General features: G+C 40.6%; 1 protein-coding gene across 2 annotated transcripts in view; it reads right to left on the reverse strand.

The window, feature by feature from the left end:
• Window positions 1–26,500, reverse strand: part of KIZ (kizuna centrosomal protein) — a 144,855-nt gene that overhangs the window by 35,893 nt on the left and 82,462 nt on the right. Inside the window, exon 7 of one of the 2 annotated variants that reach the window (XM_060610967.3) lies at window positions 6,361–6,481. The exons of the other annotated variant lie outside the window; for it this stretch is intronic. Within the exon in view, the coding sequence (XP_060466950.3) occupies window positions 6,361–6,481 (121 nt within the window). The remainder of the gene's footprint in view (window positions 1–6,360; window positions 6,482–26,500) is intronic. 2 annotated transcript variants of the gene reach the window in all.

Genomic DNA, 26,500 nt, shown 5'->3' on the forward strand with positions numbered 1-26,500 from the left:
GTGGGATCGAGCCCCGTGTTGGGCTCTATGCTGAGTGTGGAGCATGCTTAAGATCTCTCTGCTCTCTCTCTCTCTGACCCTGGCCCCAGCTCACGCTCTCTAACAATTAAAAAAAAAAAAAAAAGAAACCACAACAACAAACAAAAGCAAACAAAACAAAACAAAAAAACACAAATGTTCAACAGAAGTGTGGTTAAAGAGACTGGAGTATTCACACAGAGGTCTCAAACATCCATACAGATGTTTGAAATGATGTGATGTGATGATATGAAGGGAATGTGATGATATGAAGGGAAGTTCACTTGTGACAAGTAGGAAAAAAAGAAGCTTTGTACACAGTCAGTATAGCCCACACTTGTCAATACATTAAATATTAAAAATCACACACTGCAATTTCAATTGACAATTTTCTTTTATTCTTTCTGTTTACCTTAATATTCCAAGTTTGGAAGTTTTTTTCCTGTTAGTTTTTTGTTTTTTTTAAACTTATGCTAGCCCTAAAAGAATGTGATTTCTGTGATAGGCAGTACAAATACAACAGAAAGGGAATGTGAAAGCATCTAGTAAAAATAAATCCTGCTCTATATGTAAATCAGTGCTATTAATGCTGATACAAAAAAGCAAGAGAATTAGGGCTGTCAACAGCACATAACATTTTCTCCTAATACACATATTTAACTGACCTTCCTCAACAACCTCACTTTTGCACACCAAAAGTAATTTTTCAGAGTTTAAAATGAAATGCTCTTAAGTTATAGGAGGGGAAAGGGATAGAAAGAGAAGGGGATTTTATCTATGGAGCAATCGGAAGAGAGGGGGAAGTATTCATACAAGCCGGTAAATGAGTATTCAAGAGATAAGATAAAAAAAACAAAAAACAAAAAACAAAACCAAAAAAACAGGCCATCATTTAGGAAGAGTTTGAAGGGATTTCTGTGACCAGTCACCTGTCTCTTCTGGCAATGTGTGTGTGGTAGGGGACAGGACTGACCTACTGTATGAATGATACCAACATGCCCCTCTGCTTTTGCGTAGAGAAATTCTCTTGGGTGGAAAGAGACATCACTTAGGAGAAAAGGAGTATTAAGGCACTTTGTGTTTTAATGAAGCACCCAACTCATTTTTTTTTTTTTTTGTCCACATAAAGTAATTACAAATTTTTCTGATTTAAAAGCATGCAGCTCAATTATGTAATTACCTAATAGGTTATGCAGGTGCTGTGGATCTTATCTGGTCTCGAGGGGACATAATCTGAGTTTCGGTGGCTTTAATGATGTATTTACTCAAGAGACGGGATTGACTCCAGCTGACAGCAAAGGGACCCACAGGTAAACATCATTTACATGTGGCTGTTTAATTAGACATTTACCCAAGAGATCAAAGTAAATATTTCTGAGCTTCATTAGATTCTTAACCAAGTAATTTCTAGCAGAGCTTCCTTAAATTTTGAAAATCTCTTAGTTTCACAATTTTTATCTATGGGGAACTATTTAACTGATACTATTTACTAAATGTGTGTATTGTTTCAATGCAGAGAAACAACTCAAAGACACTTGATTTTGCTAATTGTGACAAGATGATGTGTGAACGAAGTAAGTCCTAGGACTCACAAAAGCATTTTGTCATAAAGTTCACAAGGCCTGTCCTGCTCATGTCATTTTGGTAATGTACTTCTCTCAGGCTGTGCATTTCTTTGGTCCCAAACTAACAGAAATTGCCTGCTTACTTCTATTTTTAAGGACAGACTTTGTCATTAATTTGTTGGTAATTTTTTTGATTGTCACTAATATGAGATCAGGATCATTTAAAAAGGAACAAAAGGGGCGCCTGGGTGGCGCAGTCGGTTAAGCATCCGACTTCAGCCAGGTCACGATCTCGCGGTCCGCGAGTTCGAGCCCCGCGTCAGGCTCTGGGCTGATGGCTCGGAGCCTGGAGCCTGTTTCCAATTCTGTATCTCCCTCTCTCTCTGCCCCTCCCCCGTTCATGCTCTGTCTCTCTCTGTCCCAAAAATAAAAAAAAATTAAAAAACGTTGAAAAAAAAAAAATTATTAAAAAAAAAAAAATAAAATAAAATAAAATAAAAAGGAACAAAAAAACCTACCAGGGGACTCTCTCTAGAATAAAGAAAAATTTTAAAAAGGGGCATCTGGGTGGCTCAGTCAGTTGAGTGTCTGACTCGTGATTTCAGCTCAGGTCATGATTCCAGGGTCATAGGATCAAGCCCCGTGTTCAAGGGCTTATGATTTTCTTATGCTTGTGATTTCTCTTAAGATTTATGATTTTCTCTGTTTCTCCCTCTGCTCCTCTCCTCCATTCGCACTCTCTGTCTAAAATTAAAAAAAAAATTTTTTTAAAGAATCTAAAAAAAACCTGCTAGGGGAGGCATACTATCATTTGAATCCTAAGCTATTAATTGGGCAGCCCCCTTTCCATTAATAATGGAGTTTTTATTTGAAAAACCATGACTGAATTGTCTGGAACTTGGGACATGTTTTCTAATATGAACAACTTAAAAAAATAAGATGATTAGATAGCAAAGTGAAGTAGACCAATACTTCTTTCACCCCTTTTTAAAAAATGTTTATTTATAAACTCAAAATGGTTGAAAGACCTAAATGTAAGACAGGAAGCCATCAAAATCCTAGAGGAGAAAATAGGCAAAAACCTCTTTGATCTTGGCTACAGCAACTTCTTACTCAACATGTCTCCAGAGGCAAGGGAAACAAAAGTAAAAATGAACTACAGGGACCTCATCAAAATAAAAAGCTTCTGCACAGCAAAGGAAACAATCAGCAAAACTAAAAGGCAATTGACAGAATGGGAGAAGATATTTGTAAATGACATATCAGATAAAGGGTTAGTATCCAAAATCCATAAAGAACTTATCAAACTCAACAACCAAAAAACAAATAATCCAGTGAAGAAATGGGCAAAAGACATGAATAGACACTTCTCCAAAGAAGACATCCAGATGGGCAACGGACACATGAAAAAATGCTCAACGTCACTCATCATCAGGGAAATACAAATCAAAACCACAATGAGATACTACCTTGCACCTGTCAGAATGGCTAACATTGACAACTCAGGCAACAATAGATGTTGGCAAGGATGCGGAGAAAGAGGATCTCTTTTGCATTGTTGGTGGGAATGCAAGCTGGTGCAGCCACACTGGAAAACAGTATGGAGGTTCCTCAAAAAGCTAAAAATAGAACTACCCTATGACCCAGCAATTTGCAATTCTAGGCATTTATCCACGGGATACAGGTGTGCTGTTTCAAAGGGACACATGCACCCCCATGTTTATAGCAGCACTACTGACGATAGCCAAAGTATGGAAAGAGCCTAAATGTCCATCAATGGATGAATGGATAAAGAAGATGTGGTGTATATATATACAATGGAGTATTACTCAGCAATTAAAAAGAATGAAATCTTGCCATTGGCAACTACGTGGATAGAAGTGGAGGGTATTATGCTAAGTGAAGTTAGAGAAAGACAAAAATCATATGACTTCACTCATATGAGGACTTTAAGAGACAAAACAGATGAACATAAGGGAAGGGAAACAAAAATAATATAAAAACAGGGAGGGGGACAAAACAGAAGAGACTCAGAAATATGGAGAACAAACTGAGGGTTACTGGAGGGGTTGTGGAGGGGGGATGGGCTAAATGGGTACGGGGCACTAAGGAATCTACTCCTGAAATCATTGCTTCACTATATGCTAACTAATTTGGATGTAAATTTTAAAAAATAAAATTTAAAAAAATGTTTATTTAGTTTTGAGAGAGAGAGAGAGAGAGAGAGTGCACAAGTGGCGGAGGGTAGAGACAGAAGGGGTAGAGGATCTGAAGCAGACTCTGTGCTGACAGCAGCAAGCCCAATGCAGGGCTCAAACTAATAAACCATGAGATCATGACCTGAGACAAAGTCAGAGACTGAGCCACCAGGGCGCCCAATACATCTTTCACCCATGACATGGCTGAAATGTGAAGTACTTGCAGTGAATGGAATGAATGAAAAACACTGTTGTTATAAAATAGTACTAAATAAAATGGACAATAAAACCTGAGAAAATCTTGCTTAAGAACTACATTTATCAACAGATATGGAATGGACCTGTTTTTCCTTAAGAATATTGTTCTTTATTTACTGAGTCCCACAAAATGCAGTAAAATGCAAATGTGTGTGGGAAGGATACATACAAGGTTATCTGTGAAAAGGGAAATGGGATCCATGAAAGGCACATGGGGGCTGTGTCTATATCTGCAATAATTTATTTCAGAAGAGGAAAGGGGGGAGGAAGCAGGTAAGAGGAGAAAGAGGAGGGGTAGGGCGATGGGGGAGGGGAGGCAGAAGGTGAGGTTTGAAACAAATATGGTGCAATGGTAACAACATCCATGAACTTGGGCAGGCATGGGATTGTTGAGATCATTATATCATTCTATGTGCATATTTTGAAATGCTTAAAGTCTCTCTCCTCTCTTTTTTAAAGAGGCGAGGAGTGGGGGGAGGTGCTTGGTAAGGGCTGAAGGTGCTCTGAAAGGCTTGTGGGGGCGATGGCAGAAGCTCTGGACCACAGTGACACAGACATGTGACTTTGGTGCAGAGGGGGCAAGGCTTGCCTCCAGGAGGGACACATGTCGAGTCCTTGAACTTTGAACATGATAAACATAAAAACTTAAAAGGATCAAAGCCAGAAAACCCTACATTACAAAGATGAGAAAATATACTTTGAGACAAAACACATTGACAAGACAATAAATTTAGAGGAAGTGCCACCTCTCTCAATAGACGGCCTTCTAGGGAACAAGGAAGACTACAATGGGCACACTTTAGACCTGGGCTTCTGGGTCCTCCCTAGTGCTCCTCCAGGGGATCTACTCCATCGCTTTCCTCTTTCTGCTCAGCATCTTCACACTCACCCTCGGGTGCCTCCTTGTCTGTCTGGTCAGAACCATTGTAGGGGTCCCTCCTCTGCCTTCTCAGTCCAAATCCAAGGGGGTACAATTCCCTAAGGCACTGCAGAAATCTTATTACAGCCCTGCTCAAAAAGCTCTCAGGGCTTTCCAGGGTCTAGTAAAGCAAACACAAACTCCCTACTTGTGCTGGATGGTCACTGCACACAGGGCCCAGCACTACTTTGGACCTTCTCGCCCACCACCCCTGGCCTGAAGCCTGCCTTTCAGCCAGGAGGACCAGAGCTTGGCTCTACTTCCTGGGTCTGTTCTTTGGCTCCTAACAGCCCTTCCCTGTCACCCCTGCCCCTCCCTGCCTGATGCAACCCCCTGCAATCTTAGCCTGTCAAAATTCTGTCTTTCTCTCTTTTTTAAAGTTTATTTATTTATTTTGAGAGAGAGAGAGAAAGAGAGAGAGCACAAGCAAGGGAGGAACAGAGAGAGAATCCCAAGCAGGCTTGGTGCTGCCAGGGCAGAGCCTGACTCGGGGATCCATCTCACAAACCATGAGATCATGACCTGAAATCAAGAGTCAGACACTTAACTGACTGAGCCCCATTCTGTCTCTCTTTTAAGGGTCACCTCAATACTTCTCTACTCCCTCCACTGTAAAGTCTGCCTCACTTGTTCTCCAGATGGCTTGGCTCCTTTTACTGGAGGCCCATATTCTCTGATATTTTCTTATTACACACATCCTATTATGCCATTTCCCAGAAGGAAATGTTACATTTTATTTATCTCTTTCCCTTCAATGGATCTGGGCTGGTACCTTTATACAGAAATGGATTGGTACATATTTGCTGAATTAACATGTATGATTGCTCAGTATTTTTTGTTATTTATTTTTTTAGAGAGAGAGAGTGTGTGAATTGGGAGAGGGGCAGAGAGAGAGAGAGAGAGAGAGAGAGAGAGAGAGAGAGAGAATCTTAAGCAGGCTCCACATTCAGTGGTGAGCCTGATTTAGGGCTCAATCTTGCAAGCACAATCTCTCAATCGCAAGATTATGACCTGAGCTGAAATCAAGAGTCAGACACTCAACCAACTGAGCCACCTGAGCAACGGGTGCCCCAGACTGTATTTTTAAAGTATAGAGTGGGGAAAGAAAACCAGAATGCTACAAGATGCTTCTAAGTTACTTGGAAAATGTTGTGGTCATTATGCTCAGTTAGGTTACCTCCAGGATCTGAATGTAGGAAGTTGGGATTCCTACACAAAACTCTGCACAAAAGGCCTGAGATCAGAAAGTGTCAACAAACAAACCACAAAACCTCACTTATTACATAACATTTTTTTCCAAATATTTTAACCATGTTTAAGAAGGTGACTTATTTCCTCAAATGAATCATTTGTATAATCTTGAAACTTCATTTTTTTTTTTTTTAAATAAAAAATTACTAACCCTTGTCATCTGGTTCACTTTTTTGACTGGGAAAACTTCAGATGGCTTAACTACTACTTCTCTGATAGAATTATCATGTTCTTTCAAGGTGGCAACATGCTGACCTGGTGCTTGTTCAGATCTATAAAACAGAAACAGGAGACACATTAGACATTGGCAGTATTGTGTGACTAAATGAGATTCCTTCATTTTTAAAGGCCCCATAATCAAGCTAGTGAAGGATTATTTATTCAGAAAAGTCAGGAACCTAATATATTCTAGACTAAGGTAATTTTCAGAGTTCAGGTATGTTTTTTAAAAATTTATTTTGGTTATGATTTCATTGTTAAATGAGCATTCTCAACTTTGACCACATACTGGAACCACCTGGGGAACTTTGCAAAATCTAGGTGCCTGGTGCCATCACTAAAGGATCTAGTCAAACTGGGCTTGGGTGTGGCCTGGCCATTGGGATTTTTTTAAAGGCCCTCAGAGTGGTTCTAATATATAGTAGCCATGGTTTCAAATCATGGGATAGATAGTCCAGCTCCTCTTACGTGTGGTTAAGAGAAACCCATCACATTTCTTTCTGAACAATAATTTATCCTTGTTATACTCTCACTAAGGTCTACTTGTAATTAAAAAGCATTGAGATAATATTAGTAAAGAGTTAAAAAGTGAGCATGTATTATACGTGCAGACTCTGGCATGTAGTACATCTCTAGGGTAGGAGATGTACGAGATGAGCCTGGAACATCTGGGCATCACAAAGTAAGGAAACTCTCAGAGGCTACTGAGTCATGTTAAAAGGCCTCAGAAGCTCCCCTGAAGGGGATCCCACTGGCCCAAGATGAAACAATTTGAGCACCAACAACAATAATGACTGCAATGGACTGAAACACAGCAAATATATGAAAATCATGAGTTCATTTAAAAAATAAATAATAAAAAAATACTTAAGTTTTAAAAATAATAAAAACCTTTGGATTCAGCCTTGCAAAGCAAGTACATCTTGTCACATGCTACATGGATGAATCTTAAGGACATTATGCTAAGTTAAATAAACTAGTCATAAAAAGGCAAATACTGTATAATTTGACTTAATGTAAGCCATCTAAAATGGTCAAATTCACAGAAATAGTGATCATAATGGTGCTTGCCAGGGGTTTGGGGGGAAGGAGAAATGGAGAGTTGATTAATGGGTATAGAGTTTCAGTTCTGTAAGACGAAAAAGTTCTGGGGATCTGTTGCACAACAGTATGAATGTACTTCATGCTACTGCACACTTACTTAAAAATGGTTAAAATGGTAACTTTTGTGGTGTGTTTTACCACAATTAAAAATATAAACCGACCAACAAACAAACCTTTGGAGGCTGGTAAGGCAACTACTCATTCTGAAAATTGGTAAGTAAAGGGACAGTATCATTTATCCTGCCTTTGTGGTAAAAAAATGCATTTCAGGGTTACCAAGTAGTTGATGGGCAAAGTTCTTCCAACTAATAAATGCAGAACAAATGAATAAATTAGAAAAGCCACCATTTCTAAGTCCAGATTAATGAATGCATCTAAGAGATGATTATAATTTTGTGAAAATTGTGTAACAGTAAATGCTGTACTAAAGGTATCAGTGTGCCAACACTCGAACCCATGGATCAGTCCTAGCAACACTACCAGTGGGACGACCAGCCATCGTGTGCTGCCTGCAGAGGTGTACCAGAAGTACTAGCGCCACTTATGATGTCGTCTTGCCAAAATAACTGGCCTGGAACATAATCTTGTATTTGTATCAAGCTACCAGTTTATGGGTAATATCACTTGGATCCTAATTCAAACAAATCAAATGTAAAAAGACTGAATCAAAGACTGAGACCATCAAGGCCAACTGGCAAAAAACAGGTATTAGATAAGGAATCTAATTAAACAGTAATGTATTAAATGCTTATAGATTAAAGAGATAAGCATTTGTATTTGTAAATGAAATGTTTTGTCTGTTTTAAATGACTCAGGAAAAAAATGTGGGGAAGGGAAAGAGATAACACAAGTCTAAAAAAATGTTGACAATTGGTGGATCGGGATGATGAATGCATGAAATTTCATTATGTTGTTATATTTGCTTTTGCGAATTTTTGTTTCAAAGTAAAAAGTTAAAAAAAACAGTGCATTAATATCTGTGACTTGATTGGAAATGCATAAAAATAAATGACTCAGATTGATGGATAGATGGAAGGATGGAAAGACAGACATAAAACGTCAGTGCAATAAAACGTCAGTGGTAGATATGGGTGGTGGGCGTATGGATGCTCACTGTACCATTCCCTTTATTTTTCTGCATGTTTGGAAATTTTCAAAATAAAATGTTTGGGGGGAAAAGTAAGTCTATATACAATTCAGAACCTTCTTTAATGCATCTCAATTGTTATAATCTTTGCTTCACCTAACCAAGACTTGCATAAAGTGGGATGTGTCATGGGGATCCCTGAACTTCTTTAAAAACTTCCTAGAATGATTCTAAAGTTTCTGGCTCGTCTGGTAGAAAGGTCCTTCAGCAAGTTGAATTTCTTAGTTTCTACCAGACTTCACTGAAGTCATAATGCCACCCAATTCCTTTGTTCTGATTCTATATAAATGAAGGAACATCCATTTACATTTGGTTTTACAATAGATTTCACTACTGGGAAAATGCACTCACAGGGCATGAGCAAATTCTAGTCTATTCAACTGTTGTATTTCTTATAATGAGTAAATCAATTGTGTTTCTGGTCTGAAAGCATGTTTAGCTAAATTGAATTAAACTTGAAAACAGGTTGATTTTGGATGAATTAAATTAATTAAATTAGTTGGGATGGATTGAATGAACAGAGACCAATCTCTCTGGTGATTGATACACATGACTTCTGTAGAGGCAAAGCCAAGGCAAGACTCTGGCTACTAATACCCCCACCAACCATAACCATCCCTTGGGTCCTGGGATGAAGAACTTGCTAAGGTTTCCTATAATTATTATACATACTTCACAAAAGGACAAAACCATTAATTGACTTGCAGGGGGTCAAACAGCAAAATGAGCTCCTGAAGGAGGTACAGCATCAAGAATTTGTGACTTTGGAACAGCTAAGTCAAAAATCAAAGCACAAAACCAGGCTTTTCTGCAGATTTATTTCAGGATAGATTGGGCAAGGAGTCCAAGAGTCATGGCTGCCTTTGTATGAAGTGTTGCCCATGGTTCTACATGAATACACCATATCAGAAGATCTGCAAAGTGGTACAAAGGACTTAAAAAAGTTTTTTTTTTTAATTTTTCCACCTTGATTGGAAAATTTATAACATCAGTGCCACACAGAAAGAAAAACAAAATTTGGTGTCAGATAAATTATATACTCCTCTAATTAAAATTTTAAATTATTTATTTACTTTTGATAGAGGAGAGAGAGAAAAGAGAGAGAGAGAGAGAGGGAGAACGTGACCAGGGGAGGGGCAGAGAGAGAGAGAAGCATAAAGGGAGAGCCTGAAGCAGGCTCTGTGCTGTCAGCACAAAGCCCAATGTGGGGCTCGAACTCACAAACTGTGAGATCATGACCTGAGCCAAAGTTGGACACTTAACTGACTGAGCCACCCAGGCGCCCCAATATACTCCTCTAATTAAAAATATAACAAAAGAAGAGACTTTAATTAACTTCATATATTTGGACTGGCTTCCAATCAGAAAATTGCAATTAAAACAAATGTACCAGTTCTTCCTAACCACAACTGATTTATAACAGATTGGTAATTTGACCAAAAGTTTTAAATGGAGACAAATTAATAAACAGCCTGAATTTTGTTATGAATACAGGCAGAATAAAATAAAGAGGCTTTTGCATACTGTAACCCAAACAATATAAAGCTGACTCAATTTTTCAGCATGATTTTGAGAGTACAATTGGGCAATTGTATTTGAGAGTAGCCAGTAAAAGAGACAACTAATTAGTTGCGCCTGGAAAAAAGTATAAAGTAATAGGTAGTCTCATTATGGTTTTTGTATAAGATAAAACTACTTATTTAGTAACCATTTTCATTTTAAAATATGTTTTCCTAAAGGCAACAATGAACAGAACTTTTTATCAAGTACCCCAAATGACATGAATCAAATTGTAATAACTCATCATTGTCTAAAATAGTGACTTGATACTCTACCTAATAGGAAGCCTTTCTTTCAAATGAAGGACTTTGAACACTTAATCCTTGATATAGCAAAAATCAATAATGATGATAAGAATCATTTTGTTCTTTTTTCCTTTAAGATGCTTCATTTTATGAGCAGGAATTTGGAGGTCTTCACACTCACTATCTTTTAGAGTATGCTATGAGGCAGGTGTCCCATTCTACACATGAGATTAGAGAGACAGATGTCGATTGCCATGGTTTGGTCAGGGGCACAAACAGGAATTTGGACACACCGAACATGGCTCTACTGAATGGGCTTTAAGGAGTTCATAACCTGTTAGAGGCTACCCACTCTGCCTGGCTTACACTTCTATGACATCAGAGTCATTAGCAATTGAAGAACAAAAGCACATAATTCTTTCCAAATCTGTGTTTCTGGAATGGTTTATCAAATTGACTAGTCTGATCCAGGGGAGATCACCAAGCATACAGGAATATTTCACTTAGGGGAGTAGCCAGCAATAACTACTGATGTTGAGGGGTGCAGGGGGTGGCTGGAGCAAGGAAGGCAGTGGGGAGCTGGATGCCACGGTTAAAACCATTAGAAGGAATACGTATTTAAAGACTTGACTACTTGTCTCTCACAGGTCATATAAACACTTGGCACTTTTTCTGAAGCTAGAGAGTGAAGCAGTGACAATCTGAACGCATTAAACACTACTATCCCCAGTCACAGTACATGGGACAATTCTAATTGTAACAGAACATAACACTGACATTAGTAACCATTCCTGACTTCTTTATCTGGCTTTAAAAATGATTGTGGTAACCAGTCTTGAAGGCTCCAGATATTAATTTTAAAATTTGTGTTGGTCATAAAGAAGGCTCATTTCTTAGGAAAGGCTGATTTATACATAACTGTAGGTCAATAGTAATGTAAAATGCAACCTTTCATAATGGAAATCAATGCTTTATCATGCATGTTGAGAAACTATAACAAACATCAGTCTAGTAGATGTAGATATTATATCTTCTCACCCACAATCACACTTTGGCAGCCTAGGTTAAGAGAGTCAAACAATGAATCATTTAGTGTAACAAGTCAGTTTGCACAGAGAATTATAAATGCATATATGCTTCCTATGCCACACGTCACACTATGGTTTATGCCAAATAGTATATCAACAGACATAAAAGGCAGTGAGAAAGAAACAGGGGCCCAGGGAAAGAGCCTCACGACACATAAGCACTGAATGACCTATAGAGCACAGAAAGACTCCTCCCAGCCAGCTTCTTCCACCACCTTGTAAAGGAGTATTTTAAGACTGCTGTTTTTTTTTTATTTCACATGATAAATATATGCCAGAGGATTTTCTTGTATTTTCTTGCCTTTATTGCTTCAGGCTGAAAAGCTATTGAATAGGAAGGTCATTTCCAACATTTTCCATAACTTGGGGATCACTAGTAGAGATGTAGAAGTTGATGTAAATATACTCAGGACTCGTGAAGCTCATCTTGTGGTCTGCGAAATGGAACCATTCGCTTGGCCAAGTTTTCTTGTGACAAGGCCCTTTTAGAGACCATTATTTATTTGACTTCTCACGCCTTAACGGGATCCAATACACACTAGACTTAGGCTGAACTCTACTCTAAAAACTTGTGAACATAAAACAGCCTACAGGGCACATTAAAGATAGAGAATGATATTGGAGGTAAGATAACCAGACCCCAGAAGCCCCTCCCAGGCTCTCAGGCAAACAAGGTCCTTGCAGATGGACTTTCACAGACACCCTTCTGCTGACCACGCCTGAGTAATCATCTGTTCTCAACTAGTAAATGGCAGGATATATTTTACTAAGAGGAAATAGAGTCAACCCCCAAAATACAAATCAAAGTTAGAACACAGGCAACATTTACGCCACATGAATTAGGAACCCACCAGATAACAGTACTGGATAAACCATTACACACATTACACATTTGTAATTCTATGAACTCAATAAGCAGCCCAATGCCACAAAACTTCTGAGGCCATGAAAAGAAACCCAACTGCCTAAAGGGCGGGTAGAGGGTATGGAATTGGTTTCTAATTGACTTAGGAAAAGTGTACAAGAGTCATGGTTCATATGTGCTGACTACCTTGCAAATAATTAACTCTCCCTCTCTCTCTCTCTCATCCCAGAATTGTGGCCATTTAAGGGATATTTCTGAAATGGTGGCTCTCAAACTTGAGGGAGCAGAGTTCCCTTAAGGGCTCATTAAAACACAGGTGGCCGCACCCACCTCCAGATTCCTGATTTAGTGGGTCCTGGGTGAGGCCTGAGAACGCATGTTTCTAACAAGCTCCTAGGTCTTGTTGATGGTCCAGTGACCCATACCTACAGATTGGAGACCGGTATCACTAGCACGACCTTGGAAATTAAGGAGTGCTTCCCTCCGGGTGGTGGTTATACTGGATGGTATCCTGGGTTGCTCTCGGGTATACGAGTATGCCAAAGGCTACCTGTGCTCCCTCCCCCCTTCCAAAGTAAACCCTTAAAACATTGCTATGATCAGGGATTGAGTGTATATATCCAATTAACAGAAACAAATACATTAACAAAGTAGTAAATGATACAGTTTGTAAGAAAAGGCTAAATTGACAATTATAAGTGACTACCCCAGGGGAGACTGTGTGAGTTCTTCTGTGACCCTTTACATTTGGAAGTGTCTGGGAGCAAGAACAGCCATCCCACCCCGCAGTGATTAATACTTGACTTGCTTTTCATCACTGCCACCCCCAGGTAAGAGTCCTGGGGGCTGGTGAAGGACAGCTGCTCTGCAGGCTTCAAGGTCTCCTTTCAGAATGTCACTGTGATTATAGAGCCTATAAAACAAAACAGGTGCTGCATGAGATGTTTATTTAAGCACAGACGGCCCGCTTCTAGAATCTATAGTGGTTTTCATGGTTTATTGAAATATATCTGTAATATAATCTAGACATAAAAATGCACCAACTAGACTGTCTCTCGACAAAAATGTAAAATGGGGCAGTTTGGGAAAACTTGTTTGTGTGCATGTGGCAGTTTTAAATCCATCAGAGGAAGCAACTTTTAACCCTTTGAAGACTTTAATGTTTTCAATCTACAGCTGTGCAATCTCATGCCACATTGCACCTGACTGATAGGAATGCTAGATAATCTTAACAGCGGAAAAGGCTAATTTTATATTGTCAATCATAAAAAAGTTAGAGCCCCACAACTCATGTGAAATTTACTTAAATTGTCACTGCTAAGAAATTGAAAACTGTTGGCTAGAGTATAGGTTATATCCTCCATTCCTGAATAATAAAAAAAAATGACTATTATTTCTTCATTTGGATCTCACTACAATAACATTTTCTTTGTAAGAACAGGAAGGCAAGGGAAGAGGGATTTAGCCTTCATTGTCTACTTCCAGGTAGAGGGGAGGAGTGGCAGAGGCTAACAACTTGGCCACTGTTTCTAGTTAGGTCTGTCATGGTACCAATAGCCTCCAAAGAGATTGGCTAGCAACTTGCCTTAAAAAAAGGTGTCTGTTTGGGGGAAAGCATGATTCTAAAAAGCTATTGGGGAGGATATCAAAAAACAAAACAGTATTTCTACATTAAAAAAGATCACAGTTGGGAATGTTTGATACATGCCCCCAAATGAAAATGAAGCAATTCTTAAGGCAATGGGTTAACAGCAAAGTATTATTAATTTGTAATTAGTTCTATAGTTGGTTAAGTCACTGGATCCATTTGATGGCCATGTGCCTGATATCATGGGGATAAAAGAGATGTGATCTGTCCTACTTGAGGGTGAGAAAAAACTGTGGGCATAGTACCCTCCCTACCGCTACCCCCCCCCCCCCCCCCCCACCATTCCCTTACTCTGATACAGGCTTTTACCCTGGGCAGGAAATAAAAATGGATCCCTGGATTCAAAACCTGTTCCGGGCTCTGGGCCACACTGTCAGTGCCCCAGCTCCTTGCCAAGTCCTGACCTGTTGTCTAGACTCTGAGTTTGGAGTCTTAGTCCCTGTGGGCCAGACCCTGGGTTGGGCCCTTCACTTATGAGCTCTGCTGCCCAAAACCTTCCAGACTCCTGGCCTATGTCACTTACAGTACCTAAGAATACTTTTTTCTTGGGTAAAATCTGTGTCCTAATTCTTCCTGGAAGACTTTATCTTACTGCCACTCAATTCACACAACAATACTTGCCCTTAAGAAGAGGAAGATAAGCCCATCAGTGGTGAGCCAATTTTAGAGATGTAAAGGGGAGCTCAGGATGAGGAGGCAGACCATCAGGAATGATGAGGAAGACCTTTTGCCAGCGATCATTAAGACAGAAGGGGAGATAAGACTGCAAGCTCAGGAGCAGGTGATAGGAAATGCCAGGTAAGGGGGGGTGTGGGTGCCAGTAAGGAGACAAGTTTGGCCAGGTAGGGATTGCTGTTCGTGGTGATAAGCTAGTATGGGTGACTGGTGAACAACACGGGGGTTACGGGCACCGAACGCCCATGCAGTCAAAAATCCATACATAACTTTTGACTGCCCCCAAACTTAACTACTAATAGCCTTCTGTTGACCTGAAGCATTACTGATAACATGGTTAACACATATTTTGTATGTTATATGTATTCTATACTGTATTCTTACAGTAAAGCTAGAGAAAATAAAATATCATTAAGAAAATCATAAGGAAGAGAAAATACATTTACAATACCATATTTAGGGACAAAACAAAAAACAAAAAACACGTATACGTGGACCTGTGCCATTCAAACCTGTTGTTCAAGGGGCAACTGTAATGGGAAATAAAATTCGATATAAAACTCTGGTGAGAAAATAGCAACAAATCTTTCAGATGTCCACGCAATGGCTGGTTTCCTAAAAGCAGTGTTTTTGAGAGGGTTAGCCTGGCAGCCATATGCTAATGCTACTGGTGAGGCCCCAGGAGCCAGGAGACTAAGCTCATGCTCTAGGAGCCAGCAGGGGGAAAACAGTGGTGGGTGAGGCAGAGGAGGGAGGGATCACCCACAGTGGGGGCTGGTGGGGCAGTCGTGGAAGGCTGGGGCCCGTGCTTCCTGCAAAGGGCCAGCCACTCACAGCTCCCACTGTGAAATGGGGGTCTCAGTGATGCTGATCTTCCTAGTGTTCAAGAGAAGCTAGAAATCTACAATTGCAAAGTTTATTTTTATTTGCCATGTTCTAAGTTTACAAATGTGGCAGTTAACTCAAAAGAAGGTTAAATACTATGCTGCACAGAGCCTGCCTGTGGGTTTGGGGTCTCCAGTTCGACTGCCTTTAATTTGATTTTCAGAACCAGGTGGTGCACCCTGAACAAGGACCATGGCTTGGATGTTTCTATATCACCTCTAAAATGTTCCCACGGGTAGTGGAAGTTAGCAGACACTCACTAATGCTGGGGTACCAACGTAGGGTGTGGGCAGGGTGTTGCTATGAGAACAGCCTCCCTCCAGGGGAAGAGTGTTTTATCTTTGCCATTCTTAGGAGTGGTGATAAGAGAAAGCAGACAGTTTTTTGTTACTGTTTATCAAATTCTCTAGAGAAAGCGCATCCCTCGTTGCCTGTGTTTGTATCTCTGTCCCCATTGAGCACGGTGTGCCAGTGTTCAGTAACACCTGATTGTCCAGTCACATAACCTTTGTTCTTTTCCAAATGTGAGCCTCCTGTAGACTAGCTTATCTCACACCAGTCTAGATGCTTCTCTGACCATCTCAGTCATCGGGCTCTTTCTTATCCCTGATTTCCTTTAGCACTCACCATACAGACGGCATCCTTAGTTACACTGAACAGTCCCCTAGTTATGTCCTTTCTGCTTAGCCTTCTCAACAAAACCAAAAGCTTGTTGAGAACAGCAATTAGACTTGTGAATTGTTATGTTTTAAGTTTCATGTAGCACTCAGCATGACACTGAAGACACACTTAACAGCAATATGTGTTGAATGGCAGGCCAAGATTTAAACCCAGATTAGAGAAATTCATGACACATCTATTTCTACAGTTTTTACATAGTTGTTCTACCAGTCCAGTACTTCCAGGGCTGGGCAACAAGTGATCAATGAGATGGATAATTACTATCTGCACAGAGCTTACAACTACTCTAGATGAACTCAAGTTTCTCTGGCTGAAAGAAGAGTTGGTATGTGCTGGGGATTTCTAATAGGTATTCCCCCACATGGTACCTGGCTCTAGTTTGCAAAATATCCATCAGTCCTTTGCTAAAAATAACTCTATTCAAGAATTCAAACACTATGGAACTAAAGATTAAAGACTATGTGTTATGGAAACACTGACTAACTATATTGGAATTCAGGACTCAACTTCTTTTGTGTCTTCTATTTGTATTCCTACCAAAATGATTCCTGCTGGAGGGGCATTGGTCCAGTGAGGCCAGGTCCAGTCTTGCCTGGGGAATGTGTGGACTGGCCTGGCCTCAACACACGGGGCCAGTTTGTTCTTTGTGAAGTCCAGCAGGTGGACAAATCTGCTGGTTGACAGGGAATTGTTAGACACACAAATGGAACCTTTAAGAGGTGTATTTTATTTTACCCAGCAATGGTTAAAGCATACAATACATAAAATTTTGGGAGGGCCTAATTTAAAATAATTCTTCCTAGTTTCATTTTCATCTTTTACTCACATCTTTCATCTTTTACTGAATTTTGGAGGTAATTTGAAAGAAAACAACCCCATTCTAGGCTAATGTGAACACTCAGTATATGTATTTTAAAGTGAGGAAGAGAGAAAAGTGCTATGCTTTTTTCTTTCAGTATTGTGACCTGAGAATTACTTTTTGACAAGACAAAAACATAAAAATAGAAACAAACCCTGTATGAGGGTTACAGAAAGTAAATGATTCCTTAATGCTGCCAGGTAACTCTCACCCATTCCTGTAGGTGTTACCTTTTCAGGGACTTCGAATTTAAGCATTTCAGCTGCAGCACTACAGGCTCAACTTTCAGGTTTTATTTTCTCTAGGGAACAACAGTCTCAAAATAGTATGGGAATCACTGATGGTAAATGGTAATGAGTTGGCTTACAAAATTTTTAATGCTGAAGGATTGTAAAGCACCAGGGCTGGTCACAGAGCAAAGTTTTAGTGAAGGAAATCTGTATTTCAAAATAAGCAAAATGAAAAGGCATCATTCGAAGAGGTGGTCCACAAGCTGGGAGCTTGCAATTTAGGAATAACCCATACACAGAAAGGTGGGAAAGGAGCAATACATAGGACCTTTGTTTCCAATTCCAGTGCCTGCAGCAACCCTGGCTGGAAAACTCAACTTGCTCCTCTTCATCGGTTTGACCTAAACATAAGAAGGCTTTGATCTTTAAGCTAACAGCACATGTTCGGGACAGAAAAGATTACTTTTTAAAACCATCATTTTATCTAGTTCTGGTTCTGGTTTTTTACACTTTATTCCCATGGACATTTGTTGATTACAATTAACATTTAAAATCCTAAGAAGCATGAGGATTCTTTAGTTTAAATAGAACAGAGTGCATTCATGTACCAAACATTCAGACCACAATTGCTACAAAATATAACTAACGAACCAAAGCCGGCTGTTGTCAGTCAAAACCGGAGACGTTAATTCAATTTGTGGAGCTTACTGGTCATCCTGAGGCAATTTAGCACCTTCACCAATAAGAGAAAACCTCCAGTGACCTCCCACCCATAGGTATACAAATACAACAGAGAACCAGAGAGGTCTCTAGAAGCTCTACCTCCATAAAGATGCAAATTAAGATTTAAACAGTGTAACAATTGGCCAGAGCTAATCCTTTTACAGAGGTGTAAATGGCTATTGAGAACTGAATTCCGGGCTGCTAGCTTTTGTTAAGTATCATTACAGACAAATTTCATCAGAGAGTAATGCCAAGCCACCAACTCTGAGGACTATGGATAAAATAGTTTCATAAATCCAGTGCAATTTGTTTGTTTTGATACCAAATTTCCTGACCATAAATCCAAACAAACGTGTAAATATAAACCACATCAAGAATTAGTGCCCTGGGAAAATAAACTGGAAGCTACTATCTCAAGCCTGACACCCGATGGCTGGAACAGCTGTATGTGCGGCCACAGTGAAGTTTGTATATGGGGTTTTGTTTGCCACACAAAACAGTTGTAGAAAGGACAAACACATACATAGTTAAACAGTATTTTTCTTTTAACGGGCTGTCTTACAAAACCTATGTTTTGGTGGCTACCTCGGTCCCCATTGTGCAGCCCCCTGGGTGGTCCCTTCCAGGGGGCCACTTGAAGGGAGCACAATGACAAAAAGGAGGAAGGAGGGGACTGCGACACAAAGGCCAACAGAGCAGGGCGGTCTGCGCAGGCTAAGGACCAGGGGTCAGCAAACAACGCTCCTTCTCTTTACCCAGGAAACAAGGGCTCCTTCTCTTTACCTGGAAACAGTGTGATTAAGCTGACAGCTTGAATTATGGGTTACATTTTGTAGGGTACTGTCCGTCTGTGTTAAGGTCCCCTCCATTGTATCAGAGGCTGCACAAGCAAAACCCTTGCCTTTTCCCCCACTTTGGCCTCAAAACAGACCTCATCACTCTGTAATTTTCAGAACTGCTCTCTCTCCCAGGCCACCTTTTTTTTTTTTTTTTTTTTTTTTTTTTTTTTTTTTTAATTTTAAGTTCCTGAACGAGACACTGGACAGCCTGAGAGAATTTGTAGTATGTGTTTTCTTCACCCTTAAACAGAGATAAGCAGCCTGAACTTATAAAGAGATTTTAGTAGCCCAGAATCATTAGTTCCAGCTGCAGACATCCTTTGTGAAATGTGTAAGGGTTCCAGTCTGTTTTCTCCTTGATAATCTATGGATCCCCTACTTAACACTTTGGTTGATAAAAACCCTTGCAAGGAGGGTGAAGACCAGAAACATTTACTCTTGCTCCCTGGGTTTCCTTTCAGTCAGCGCTGACATGTTAGCAGAGGGGTGTTGTCATTAGGGCTGCACTCCCCCAGTCTCAGGCACACACAACAGATTTATGGAGCCATTCACTTAATTACACCTGGCTTCAAATATCTGCTGCAAAAGAGAACACGGTAAACGTCCTACCACCATACACCTTATGCCTTTCAAAAATGGAATACAATCAGGATCTTCATTTTGGAAAAGTTTAAAAAATATTATGAACATAATAAATTTCTGCTTATTAGACATTATCATAATCATTTCTACAATTAAGCTCTAGGGAGTGCTTTTGGTAAAAGGGCATCTGATATTGTCAGGGTAGTTCCATCTTTGTTGGGACTTCATGACTGATGGAGGACCATAAAACAAAATCAAACTTTTGCTGTGCTGTTACCTGTCTGCCTCTGCATGTGTGTGTGTGCATGTGTAAGAAGGGAAGCATGGAGCCTCAGACTGGGCTGACAAGGGTTACAGCACGGGAGGGGATCCAGAGAGAAGGGAAACCAGAGGATACAATAGTGTGGTGGGTGGGCTTAAGGAGGGCTCTTGCCACATCCAGACCCCATAATAAGTTAGTATGCCAGTTCGGTGGGATAGGTGAGTCTCCTTGGAGGCCAATAACTGATGAATGGGAATGAGGTCCAGTGCAGTCACCCTCACTGAGGGGGAGCTCAGATAAGTAGACCAGTTCCCTCTCTGGATTCTGACTCCATGTTCTGGGTCCACCACCATGAAGACAATAAGATGGAAGTGGCAGCTCCCTGGGAGGACACTGCCAAAAAGAACACTTGGCTGTTGACATTTGCCTTCTGCTATGCCAGGATGGTAGAAGTCAAATGCAGGACTGCTGAAAAGACTGCTGGTTTGCTGCTGGCCCTTCACAGGTCATTGCTCTATTACAACGAAGAAGCTGAATCAACTTATTACTTAAATGTGCATTCACCTAAGAGGCTGCTCAGAAGAAGCTAAAGACGAAAAGAGAAAACAAGAAACAAGAAAGTGGGAGATACTAAATCATCAGTACGAATTAATAAATGGATTAACTGTGGAGGAAAGGCAGGCAGGATGCAAACAAGAAAATGAAAGCTAACAGCTCTGCCCTCCCACATAGACCTTGGGAGCCAGGTGATAAGGCTTCTTTCCTTTGGGTCAGAGTTCAGGGGATGTCAGACAAGCAAATCCCTGATTCCTGCTAAGTATACTTTTCAAAACAGTGGGAACCAATTCCAAGTGTGCTCATTATTACACATGTAATAGTGCTTCCAAACTACCAGGTGCAGTGCATGTCCTTGTAAATACATAACACAGCTCATCAGTAAGGACATAGGATGCATGACTCAATACCAGAAATTCAGGGATTTGATTGCCCAGGAAAGTAGTGCTTTCCAATGTTTAAGGTGGCAGAACACCTGGAATTCACAGAACTTTTTTTTTCAAAATTGCATGAAATATTGATATATTTCATTTCATCATATAAAATAGAAACATTTTTATAAGCAATGACTATATGTATGCAATATAAAAATCAAACCACAGGTACATATATGCATGATTAAAAAATCTATCTGTCAAAGCTAACAAGATCAGCTGCTCCACATTTTGTTATTATTCATCTGCTGCTCTCATGCATTTTATCTTGAAGTAGGCAGGCAGTAGCAGGTACCAAAGTTTTAGTAAAATGATTTTGAGAAAGTTCTCAAAATCACAAAGATTCATTGTCCTGCAAACTTGGGAAAGATCATTATACTCAACTGCAGAATAATTCTACTGAAATACATGTGAGAATCACTGCCAAAAAAAAACCCCAAAAAATGAAACCACATTATTTTAAACAGCAGATTCAAACACATTTCCTGTCCATCAAAATAACAAGCAGATTAAAATAAATTTACACTGACAAAGGAAAATAGGAAAAAAAGACAACTAGTTCAAAGCCATAAAAGACAGGGGATCCAGAACTGCTCCTCACATCTGGGGCACTGGGGTGACTTGGTCGGTTAAGCATTTGGCTCTTGATTTTGGCTCAGGTCACTATCTCACGGTTCGTGAGATTGAGCCGTGTTGGGCTCTGCACTGACAGCACAAAGCCTGCTTGGGATTCTCTCTCTCCCTCTCTAAATAAATAAGTAAACATTAAAAAAAAAAAAAAAAAAAAAAAAAGAATTGCTCCTCACATCTCTCTTACAGGTTAAGGCAACAGTGCAATAGTTGGAAACTAGGACTCAAATGGTAAGATTAAATATAAAAGTACAAGCAAATATATCAAAGTCTCGGTTTTTGCTTAACTTTTGAGTTTTTCCTTGTCTCACCTGCTTGTCCTGTCTGCACACACTCCCTGCAAAAGCCCTCACTGAAGGGAAGGTTTCCCACTCAGCTCTCAGGCTCAAATGTTCTTTTTCAAATCCCACCTTAAGATGCATTTGGGTTTTCCAGAAGGCTATCACTAACAGCTCCAAGACTGTTCTTTAAAGGTGAGAAATATAAGTTAAAGAGACTAAAAGGAAAGATGAGCCATAAGGAAGTGAAGGAGGAGGAATAAAATAGGCAGCAAAATGGGGAAGTGAAGCCAGAGATGAAGTGTTGAGGTTTGCCACCCAGCAACCTGTAACATTTCAGTTTTGCTCTAAAGAACTACCACTCCCCCATCCCAACCACCCCCCACCATGGATGGGGCTCAGGGTGAAGTCTGGGGTCCAGGTGCAAGCTAGTGGAGCTCTCCCCTTGCTACAGTGACTGAGGAAGGGCTAGGAACAGGATGGGATCAGAGCCAAAGAAAGACTTTGGCTCAGCACTCCAGGACAAAGGCCACCAGGATGCTGGGGCTGAGAACTGAGCCAACTCAGGGGAAATGGAGCCAAGAAAAAGAGAGGAGTCAGAGCCCAGTGGCATCATCTGAGCCTTGGATGAAGCCACGCTGCAGACTATCTACCACAGCACTTCTTGCCACATGCCAATAGAGTTCCCTCTGACTTAAAGCTGTTTAAAATAAGTAAATACAACAGAAATAGTAATGGACACAAAGAGTAAAGAAATTTTAAAAGAGGTGAAAAGGCAAAAATTTTCAGTAATTCCTTGCTTTTGCCTCAGTTTTATTTTTATTATAAGCATGCTAAGCATTTGATTATAAAATAGAAAATACTTTCTAAGGATATTTAGCACACATGTCCAAAAAACTGGCCATTAAAAGCATCACCGTTACAGGAAGCTTTCCAAGGCTGTCAGTGAAAGCTATGAAATCAGCCATATAATCAAAGGTGCCCTTGCCTCCACAGGGCAAACACCACAGAGCTGCAAGACATGTTTTTTAACCTTTGGAATTCAGAAGATTAAAAAAAAAAAAAAGCCCACAACAGCTTTACTGACATATAATTTATATAACATAAAATTTGCTCATTTAAAGTATATATTCAATGGTTTTTATTAACAGACTCATAGTTGTGTAATCTCCCACAATCTAATTTTAGAATATTTCCAAAAGATAGTTTTGAGGGCTTGTTTTTAGCTTAACTATTTTCTGATTATAAAAGCAATACTTATTCATTATTAAAAAAGCCCAAGTGCTATCTTGGACACACCTCCTTTGGCTGTTTCTGCATCCACAAAGTCTTCTTTTGACCAAGTGTAGCAGCACTGTGGCTGCCTATTCACTGCCCAGATCCTTACTTCCCTTTCACAGAACCTCAATTTTGTTTAGGAATCAACCTTCCTCTCGAGTAACTCCAATTCAGGACTAGATCACAATTAGTCTAAGCCAGGGGTAACCAAATCCAGCCACGGCCTTCTTTTGTACAAGCCTGGAGCTAAGATTTAAAAGAGGAAGAAGGAGGGAAAGGCGATGGGGGTGGGAAGAGGAAAACAAAGCCTAAAATATTTACTACCTGGTCCCTCCCACTATAGGCTTCTTTCATCTCAGCCAGTTATAATAACCCTTGCCAGTGATTGACTTAGGAATGGGCCTGTGACTGAATTTAGGTGATGAGATGTTAGAGGAAGTCTACTGAAGGCTTTCCCTGCTTCTAATAAAGAGAATGGAGAAGAGCAAATGTCTTTCTATCTTTGGTGTCTCTTTACCTTTGTGTACCTAGATGAAGTTCTTGGCACTTGCATTCGTCAGCTTTTACTGCCATAACAAAATGCCACAGATTGGGTGCCTTAAATAGCATATTCATTTTTCACAGTTTTGGAGGCTAGGAAGTCCAAGATCAAGGTGCAAGTTGATTTGGTTCCTTGGTGAAGACCCTCTTCCTGGCTTATAGACAGCCACCTTCTTGCTGTGTACTCACTTGGCAGAGGGAGAAAGAGAGCTGTCTCAAGTTACTTCTTAAAAGGGCACCAATCCCATTATGAGGGCCCCAGCCTCAATGACCTCATCCAACCCTAAACACCTCTTAAAGCCCCCATCTCCAAATACCATCACATTGGGGTCTAGGGCTTCGACATGAGTTTTGAGGGGGCACAATTTAGTCCATAATAGCATTCTGCTGCCATCTTGCTCCTGGCCATAGGATAAGGCCAGTACTGAGGCTGACAGCAACAAAATGGAAAGGGTCTGGGTCTCTGATGACAGAAGTGAAGGGTGGCATTAACCAATCTCAGGGCCTGCTTTATTCCTGGACTTCCAGAAATAAGAAATAACAAATATATTTATTATTGAAAGGAGTTTGAAACAGTGTTCCTGTTATTTGTAGCCAAGAGCAACCTGATATATCAAGATAATTTATAGTTGAATGTTCAACAAGGCCAAAACACTAACTTTGAAAAACAACAAACTCTTACAGATGGCTTTTCAGTAATTCAGATTCATATTTCACTGAAAAAAATTTAAGGAGGTATCTTAAAATGACAATCCTGTTCCTGTCACCCTGGCCCCCACCATATCTCCTCTTATTTTTATAAATATGAGCAATAGAAGGATCCTTGCTCTTGGTGTGCTTGGCACTGGAGAGATAGAGAAAGACTCTTGCGGCTCCTGAAGTGGTGCTATATGCTGCCACATGAGCCACCCTTTCAGTTGGAGTCACCAACAGTCTCCTAGACATGGGCTGTGGTGGCTCTTCTCTAGGATTGCCCTCTTGCAATCTGGAATGGCTGATCTCCTTCAACTAGCCAACCAGTCATCACGGATGGTCTGGTTATCCACTGCTGTGTAACAAGTTAATCCAAATTCAGTGGTGTTATTCAACTTGCACTATGCTCATGGCTTTTGTGGGTCAGTAATTAGCAGGTGGCTTGTCTGCTCCATAATGTCTGGGGCCTCAGCTTGAACATCTAGGGGTGGCCTGGAATTCAGGGGACTGTAACTGTTTGGGAGCTTGTGCACTCACACCTGCATCCTAGGCTGGGATGGCTTCAGGCTTGGCAGGACCTACTGATGGCCAGACCTATACATGGCCTCTCCCTGAGGCCCGTTTGCTATTAGCCCCATTTTCTTGAAAACCTAGCCATGTTCCAGTCTTTCCTACCTTGTTTGGGTCTTAAACAACCAGGGCCTGACTGTCAGAGTTTCCTCTCCCAACATCTGAAACCATGGTAAACTTGTCCCACTCAGAATAAACTACTTACAGATCTCAAATTTGTGTTGAAGGAGGTTTAGTTTTGCTACACACTGAGCAGGATTTGGTCCGTTGTTCCCTCCCTGGCAGAGGTGTAGGTCTGCTACCTTCTCCCACTAGCCTCCCTCATCTTTCCCTCCTCTACCATCTCCCTCCCCTCCCTTTCCAACTCTTGTTTGGCTCCCAGAAAGCTGGGGCAGGGCACCTTCACATGCCATTGGGAGACTGCCCTTAAAATGTTGTGATTTACCCAAATATCAAATGGTAAAAAGAATTCTAGGAAAATAGTGTCAGCGTACTTTTTTTTTTTTAATCTCTCAGAATTCCCCTAATAAAATAAAAAATAAAGACAACAACTAGTAGAGCAAACCAAAAACTCACAAGTAATATCTACCAAAAAATTAGGTGACAGAACACAAGGCAGTGTGACCAACTCAAGAGCAACCCAACCCATTACATCTGCAACTGTACAAAAGGAAGTGGAGGGACAGCAAAGAGACACAGGATGTTCCCCAGAACACAAAAACCTCCCCTCCACATCAGCAGGTGGTACTCACCAGAAGGACAGCAGCCCATCTGGAAGGGGGTCTGCAGGCCCATTTCAAGGGTGAGAACAGAGGGGCTTGTGGCAGGGACAGGAGTGGCCCTGCAGTCTGGGACCTCACTGTTCTCAGTGCTTTTTCAGCAGAGAGTTCAGCCCTGAGAAGAAACTGCTGGAAGTGACCTCTAAATTGAACTGAACTGAGGCAATAAGAAAGACTCTTTCCACTTAATGTGGATGAGGGGAAAGAAGCAAGAGATCCAAGAAAGCTAGAAGCCACACTTAGAAACATTATGGGAGAACCACAGAAGAGGGAGCTCTGGAGCCATGAAAGCAGGAAAGCCAGCCTGGTCCACCTGCCCTTCCAGAGTGCGGGAGAAGGCATCTCATTGGAAGGCAGTCCCAGAGGTGATTCTCGTCCCCTTATCAGTAAAATGCAGGTAATGACACCTCTACTACATAGGACCACTGTCATAAATGAGATAATGTGTATAAAGTGACTGGCACAGCATCTGCTATGTAGCAAGCACTCAAAGATAATAGAAATTATCACTATTATTATAAATATTAGCATATCAAGTTTATATGACAACCTTAAGCCTAACCCTAACAAAATATTAAAGATTTTGGGTAGGTCAGGTGAAGTGTGGTAAAACTCCACTGTTCCACTCCAGGGGACACCTCCCGAGTTGTCCGCCCCTGGACCTGGTGCGTCTCTCCCCACATCAGTACTGGATGTGGAACTACCTGATTCTGCCTCAAGCCTTCCCTTTCCTGGGCTGTATGCTGCCCCTGTTCCACATGCTCACACATCCTTGCTTCAGACAGACCCTAAAGCTGATTAGTCTATGACCTTCCTTGAAGGTAACTTTTCAACCCTGATTACAGGCATGCCTCAGAGATACTGTGGGTGTGGTACTAGACCACCGTGATAAAGCAAGTATCACAATAAGGCAAGTCAAATG

Source organism: Panthera onca, chromosome A3, assembly GCF_046562875.1.
Source record: "Panthera onca isolate mPanOnc1 chromosome A3, mPanOnc1 haplotype 2, whole genome shotgun sequence".
Classification (NCBI taxonomy): Eukaryota; Metazoa; Chordata; class Mammalia; order Carnivora; family Felidae; genus Panthera; species Panthera onca.